Source organism: Sinocyclocheilus grahami, unplaced genomic scaffold (assembly GCF_001515645.1).
Source record: "Sinocyclocheilus grahami isolate Dianchi unplaced genomic scaffold, SAMN03320097.WGS_v1.1 scaffold108.1, whole genome shotgun sequence".
Taxonomy (NCBI): domain Eukaryota; kingdom Metazoa; phylum Chordata; class Actinopteri; order Cypriniformes; family Cyprinidae; genus Sinocyclocheilus; species Sinocyclocheilus grahami.
The window spans coordinates 535,413-543,179 of record NW_015505287.1 but is presented as its reverse complement, the minus strand read 5'-3'; the positions used below and the strand labels follow the sequence as shown (position 1 = coordinate 543,179).

General features: G+C 37.9%; 1 protein-coding gene across 1 annotated transcript in view; it reads right to left on the bottom strand.

Moving 5' to 3' along the window:
- Window positions 1-7,329, bottom strand: part of LOC107588854 (cholecystokinin receptor-like) — a 37,542-nt gene extending 30,213 nt beyond the window's left edge. Inside the window, exon 1 of the mRNA XM_016277095.1 lies at window positions 6,968-7,329. Coding sequence (XP_016132581.1) covers window positions 6,968-7,121 — 154 coding nt within the window. The 5' untranslated portion in view covers window positions 7,122-7,329. The remainder of the gene's footprint in view (window positions 1-6,967) is intronic.
- Window positions 7,330-7,767: the final 438 nt, after the last annotated feature.

Below are 7,767 nucleotides of genomic sequence, written 5' to 3'. Positions count from 1 at the left end.
AAAGTCTAATCTGGCCTTGTTTGCACCTTGTGGTGAACCCTCTGTATTTGCTCTGGTGAAGACTTCTCTTGATTGTAGACTTTGACAGTGACCCGTCTGCCTCCTGGAGAGTGTTCTTCCCTTGGCTGGCTGTTGTGAAAGGGTTTTTCTTTACCATGGAGAGGATCCTCTGATCATCCATAACTGTGGTCCGCCGTGGCCGTCTAGGCCTTTTTATGTTGCTGAGCTCACTAGTGGGTTTTTTCTTCTTCTCAGAATGTACCAAACTGTTGATTTGACCACTCCTAATGTTCCTGCTATCTCTCTGATGGATTTGTTTTGTTTTTGAAGCCTAACAATTGTCTGTTTCACTTGTATGGAGAGATCCTTTGACCGCATGATGTGGGTTCACAGCAACAGTTTCCAATTGCAAATGGCACACTTAGAATCAACTCCAGACCTTTAAAGAATAGCCCATATCCGTCCATGAAACAGCTTTTGAGTCAATTGTCCAATTACTCATGGTCCCTTAAAAAAGGGGGGAGGCACATATTAAAGAGCTTTAATTCCTTAACCTTTTTCCAATTTTTATGAGAGTACCCTCAAAGATCAGAGTGTGCACTTTAAGCCCATATTCATTATATAACTGTAATTTGAATATGTTTTGGTCAGCAGCTAAAATAATACAGGCCTATAGATTATATATGTATACAGTGGTGTGAAAAAGTGTTGGCCCCCCTTCCTGATTTCTTATTTTTTTGCATGTTTGTCACACTTTAATGTTTCAGATCATCAAACAAATTTCAATATTAGTAAAAGATAACACAAGTGAACACAACATGCAGTTTTTAAATGAAGGTTTTTATTATTAAGGGAAAACAAAATCCTAAACTACATGGCCCTGTGTGAAAAAGTGTTTGCCCCCTAAACCTAATAACTGGTTGGGCCACCCTTAGCAGCAACAACTGCAATCAAGCGTTTGTGATAACTTGCAATGAGTCTGTTACAGCGCTGTGGAGGAATTTTGGTCCACTCATCTATGCAGAATTGTTGTAATTCAGCCACATTGGAGGGTTTTCGAGCATGAATTCCTTTTTAAGGTCATGCCACAGCATCTCAATAGGATTCAGGTCAGGACTTTGACTAGGCCACTCCAAAGTCTTCATTTTGTTTTTCTTCAGCCATTCAGAGGTGGACTTGCTGGTGTGTTTTGGATCATTGTCCTGCTGCAGAACCCAAGTTCGCTTCAGCTTGAGGTCACGAACAGATGGCCGGACCTTCTCCTTCAGGATTTTTTGGTAAACAGCAGAATTCATGGTTCCATTTATCACAGCAAGTCTTCCAGGTCCTGAAGCAGCAAAACAGCTCCAGACCATCACACTACCACCACCATATTTTACTGTTGGTTTGATGTTCTTTTTCTGAAATGCAGTGTTACTTTTATGCCAGACGTAATGGGACACACACCTTCCAAAAAGTTTTAACTTTTGTCTCGTCAGTCCACAGAGTATTTTCCCAAAAGTCTTGGGGATCATCAAGATGTTTTCTGGCAAAACTGAGACGAGTCTTTATGTTCTTTTTGCTCAGCAGCGGTTTTCGTCTTGGGACTGTGCCATGCAAACCATTTTTGCCCAGTCTTTGTTATGGTGGAGTCATGAACACTGACCTTAACTGAGGCAAGTGAGGCCAGCAGTTCTTTGGATGTTGTTGCGAGGTCTTTTGTGACCTTTTGGATGAGTCGTCGCTGTGCTCTTGGGGTAATTTTAGTTGGCCAGCAGGTTCTCCACTGTTCCATGTTTTTGCTTTTTGTGAATAATGGCTCTCACTGTGGTTTGCTGGAGTCCCAAAGCTTTAGAAATGGCTTTATAACCTTTTTCAGACTGATAGATCTCAATTACTTTCTTTCTCATTTGTTTCTGAATTTCTTTGGATCTCGGCATGATGTCTAGCTTTTGAGGATCTTTTGGTCTACTTCACTTTGTCAAGCAGGTCCAATTTAAGAGATTTCTTGATTGCGAACAGGTGTGGCAGTAATCAGGCCTGGGTGTGGCTAGAGAAATTGAACTCAGGTGTGATAAACCACAGTTTTAACAGGGGGGCAAACACTTCTTCACACAGGGCCATGTAGTTTTGGATTTTGTTTTCCCTTAATAATAAAAACCTTCATTTAAAAACTGCATGTTGTGTTAACTTGTGTTATCTTTGACTAATATTTAAATTTGTTTGATGATCTGAAACATTAAAGTGTGACAAACATGCAAAAAATAAGAAATCAGGAAGGGGGCCAACACTTTTTCACACCACTGTATATGGACCTAACTGTATATGTTCTTTGAAGATCCCACCTTCTAGCACACCACGAGTGGTTGATTATGTAATGCTTGTGCGCTATTGGTTAAACTTTTTAGTCATTATTTTCAGCAAGTATAAAAACAGATCCAGAACCCAAAAACACATTTCATTCAGTGCTTTATGTACTGCTTAATACAGAGCAGGTAAGAAAATAAAGTTAAACATAAATCTATACTATTTAAATACAAATAACTGGAGTCTATATTTTTATTTGTTTTATTTTTATAAACATGACATACCATAAGGTTACATGAAAATTATTTTTACTGTTAAAAACATGGATTTGTGAGCATCGGTGGGACTGAAGGTGTCAGTATAAACATGAAATACACATGATCATTATCATCGGACAGTTTAGATAATTGTGAAATAGTTGTGCAGCCACTTTGGTGAAACTGCTCTAACTGAACAAGCTGACTGCTCTCAAATTGATCTTGCAGTTCTCTGATGGCATACGTCACAGTGGCCTGGTGTCGGCACTCAAGTCAGACAAAATGTCTAACCGCCATGCACTGCTTTAAGTCAGATGCTTCACATTAAGTCGTGCACACCTTCTGTATGTCACATCCTCACACAGAATTTTTCCACCACAGTGTAGTTTGTTGCCTTTTGTTTCAAACCCATCTGCACTCTAACAATTGAGAGCTTGCCCTTCCCTAGCCCAACAGCTAACATATGAGCCATTCTATTTTGAGTGAACAAAGTTAGAATTATGAGCTATTCTTCAGCGTGCATGACCCGGCAAGCACATATGTATGTATTTCAGTAATTCATCTTTATGATTTTTTACTCATTGGTCAGTTCTGCTGCTTTCTTCATGAAGTCTACTTGTATGGAAATTATCTACAGGCATTGCTTGTGCCAGTGTTATGAATGGGTCCTTATTAATTTGATGAATGAATTAAAATTAGTCAAAGGGAGTCAGTAAGTCTGTGATTTTTAGAATGTCACGTAATTAGACTGGGTAAAAGGATTTGCTGTCATTTGAAACCAATTAAAAATTAAAGCCATTTTATTCAGGCACAGTGCCAAAGTCTAATGTTAATAGCTTCTGTTCAATTTTAGTGCCTAAGAAAACACAGCAACACAGTTTAAGCATCCAACCATTACGCTGATGCAGAAAGTGAAGTTTTTTTTTTACTTGGTAAAGACTTACCTCATTTTTTTTACCACACCACAGTCAACACTATAAAACGTATGGTAATAACTGTCCTGTTTGGTTTATTTGTTTGTTCGCCAAATGAATAATATCCTGTTCAGCCAATAAATTCTTATCAAGGCAACTACAAATTACAACTCAATACATTTAAATTTGTCAACACTTCAGTCTTGCAGATGAAAGGGTTTTTACAGAGTTCCTGTAATTAGCTCTATGATTGTTGCTTCATACTGTATATGGACCTCAACAGTTAACACAGTAAACAGCTGTTAGCATCACCCCACATTATCAACAAATACATAGATTTAAAGCCAGAAGCAGTCAAACTATATTTCCACATAATTTATTCATGCTGCAATGGCAATTATTGGTAATAACTGTCCTGTTTGGTTTATTTGTTTGTTCGCCAAATGAATAATATCCTGTTCAGCCAATAAATTCTTATCAAGGCAACTACAAATTACAACTCAATACATTTTAATTTGTCAACACTTCAGTCTTGCAGATGAAAGGGTTTTTACAGAGTTCCTGTAATTAGCTCTATGATTGTTGCTTCATACTGTATATGGACCTCAACAGTTAACACAGTAAACAGCTGTTAGCATCACCCCACATCATCAACAAATACATAGATTTAAAGCCAGAAGCAGTCAAACTATATTTCCACATAATTTATTCATGCTGCAATGGCAATTAGACAGGGGTGTCATAAGGGTGTGAGGAAGGATGGGACAGGGGACCCAGCAGAAAGCCCAACTCTCATATGATTTGGTTTTAAATTGTTAGTTAGTGCAAATACCCTAACATGACTGCTCTTAGATGTAATGATACAAGATATGTGGGCATATCTTAAGATACTGAGTGGTTTATCCCAAAATGCCACACTTCACACTCCATCAGGTAGTTGGCAGAGATGCCGCAGCTAATATCAGGATACCAGAAATGGAAAAAGAAACAGGAGACGAGAGAGTAGGATGGAGAAGACAGCTAGTCAGTGGAGTATGAGAGGTGTTGAAAGACTATTCACTGTCAGAATTATAGAGAGATAAAATATAATCAGCAAAATATAAATGTTTAGTCTGAACCTTTCAATTTGTAATTTTAAAAGATATGTACTGAGAAAAGCATTCCTTTCACATGGAAAACATATAAAGTGGGGTAATATGTTTTTCTCTCCTCATTTCTAGAGCAGTCTATTCAAAAAAACTTCAAAGAATCATACCTCTATACTAATGCATTGTCATCGCAACTGTATAGAAATAGGTAAAACATTCTTATAGAGACATTTGTGGTGGTAAAATAATTATATTAAGTGATTCACATTGAAATTAACAAGTTATGCATTAGCACTCCCCCAATGCCTCTTCATCGGTTAGTGCAGAAAACCTCTAGGAGTACACAATTTAAAAATCTGTCAGCTATGCTCATGGCAGCACATGCAGGTTAAATTCTGCTGCCAATCATTTTGAGCCAATCACATGAGCCGAAAATGCCATGTGACTAATTACTCTATAGCTGCAGGAAAATGACATGGCGTTATAGCAATGCAAATTGCACAACATGCAACTTCTGTGTCCTTTTATTATAAGCAGCTTGATTTTTCATAAAGTTGCTTATAAATTTGGGGGTCGTGGGTTGCAGATTTTTGGGCTTGTATTCGGGCTTGCTAGTGCCCACTAATAGCAGTTGTCAAATATCCCCACCTACTGTTCAACCTGAATTAATTGTTGGTAGGACCAAAAACCCTAGTAGTAGTTACTAACTGGTTAGTAACTATACCGAGCTGTGATGAAATATGTTGATTTTTTTTTTTACACTTTTAAGTCTCTTTGGACAAACTCGGGCACTTTTATTGCTTACAAAAAATATTATTTCATCAGAATACACTGATATTTCTGAATGAATGTCAATGGAGTACGATGCTCTTTGTAGCCAGATGGTTAGTTGCGTCATCTACCAAATGGGGCCATGCTAAGCGGCAACAACTTGAACCCGTGTGCTTACCCCACAGTGGGATTTCTCCAGTCAAAGAATCTGTATGTATAATTAGTTTGATTAGTACTTTGTAATTTTTCATTACTATACATATATATATATATATATATATATTGTAGAACTGGAACAAACTAATGTACATTCAACCCTATTGGGTTAGTTGGGACAACATTTGGTAGAATATCGATGGTGTAATATGTATTTATATGTGTTGCCAGTTCAAAATAATTCACATTTATGTTGATGAATGCTTTAAGAACTGGTAATCTATGAATTTGTTGAAAATCTACTGTATCATTTCACCTTCTCCTGCTCTACATTTATTCTCATGCACGAATCACAGTCTTGCCAAGTGTATGCCAGCTTCTTTTATCACTTATACTGTAATTGAACACATCAGAACCCTCTCAAGCTAAAACTAGATAATCTCGCCACCTTTTTCAAAGAGTGGAACCACCTGATTGAGTGAGTCACCAATGTGTGGATCTATAAAATTTGTGGATACCTAAAACAGAAAAAGAAATGCTGTAGCAGTTTCGTATTTAGGTAAGACACTGCTAGGGTGTTTGTGCATAAAAATGAAATCAAATGGAATTATTTTTTTGCTCCCAGCTGGGAGGTTTTATTCGGTTAATCAATGTCAAGTTGGATATCTCAAATTACAGATGTTTGAAATTAACTGCTGAAATAGTTGGCCACAGTTTTGCAGCCTGAAGGACCTTACAGGCAGTTTAATCTGCTACCAAACACTCCCCCTGACTTATGTCAGTCTGATTCACAACCTTGCATAAATGCATAGATTTATAACAAAAATTAAAAACTAGGATAATCATTCCTTTGCCCACAAATCATTCAAGAGGTTGTGGTTTTGAATACCTATCAACTAGTGACCACATTTATCCAGGATTTTTTTGTTCATGTCCTAATGAAGTAAACACTATTTGCATGTTCAAAGAGTATAATGATGCTGATGAGAGCTGAAAAATGCAAAGAGCATCCTTGGGGTTTAATTACACTAACCATTACCTCTGACATAGTTCTTGAAATAATACAAAAAAAGAAAATATTGACTTGTTTCTTTAATCTTGTCTTATAAAAATGAATTAAATACACTGCTGTACTATTAAAAGAAAAATAACCACACATCTTAATGAGTGTTTTAAATCAATAAACGCACATACTGAAAGACAAGCTGCTGAAGTTTATCTTTAATGCGTTCGATAGTGGTTGATGCGGAGCAGTTATTGCTTTGGGAATGTATGATTTCATAAATAATGCTCAGGCACGCAGTTATAGCTAAAGTATATAAATAATGGATCATTTTTACTGTGAAAAAAACAGTTTTGTATCATCAGCAGAGGTTGGACGTCTCATGTTTCATGCTGTTTATCATGCTGATTTATTTATGAACTTATCTGTGGGAATAAAAATGCAACAGGGAAACAAGACAACATAACTTTAACATGGATTGTTTGTTCTTACCTTTTGGTCGTGTAGGTTTGAATTTCTGAATTATTGACGCATTGCTACAGGTGGCGTTAACTTCCAACGCTGGGCTGTTCACGCTGGAATTGTCTGGAGTTCTTGAACATTCCCAAAACGGGATCTGAGTTTCATTCATTTTCCGTAAATCCATTGCCCCGCGAGAATTGGTAGGAATATAGGTTTCTAACCCAATTTAAAACGATTTATTCACGATTTTGCACAGAGTATATTTTAAGAAAGGCTTATACGCATTTAAAGGTTATATATTAATACGCGCTGAAACATTCTGCGCACCCATTGTCCGCATCTGCGCGCGCGTCTGTGAAAGAATGCCTGTGCGCGTGAAACTGTGGTCACTGGAAAGCGCGCTGTAGCTCTGATGAGCGCGCAGCGTGGGTAGACAGTTCTTTAAGAGAGTTAGCACACAGGGTGGGGTGATTATAGAAAGGGAGGGAGAATTGCAGAGTAACACACGCAAAATAACAGTGCCCTTCAGACTCTAGCGGCTCTTGGTTAATGGAATGTAAGTCCTGCGTCTCCCTCCAGTGGATGTTCTGTGTTATTGCTTCTTGGTCATCAAAAGAGTGAGAAGGTAGAGGAAAGACAGAAAAAGAGACCAAAAGCTGCTTCAGACATACCAGTACGAGGTTCAGGACTCTTAACCGCAGAGCTTTCATGAGATGAACATCTCTTACTCACATTGTCATTTTCCAGTGTGTGCGTGTGTGTGTGTGTGTGTGTGCATGTGTGTGTGTGTGTGTGTGTGTGTGTGTGTGTGTGTGTGTGTGTGTGCGAGA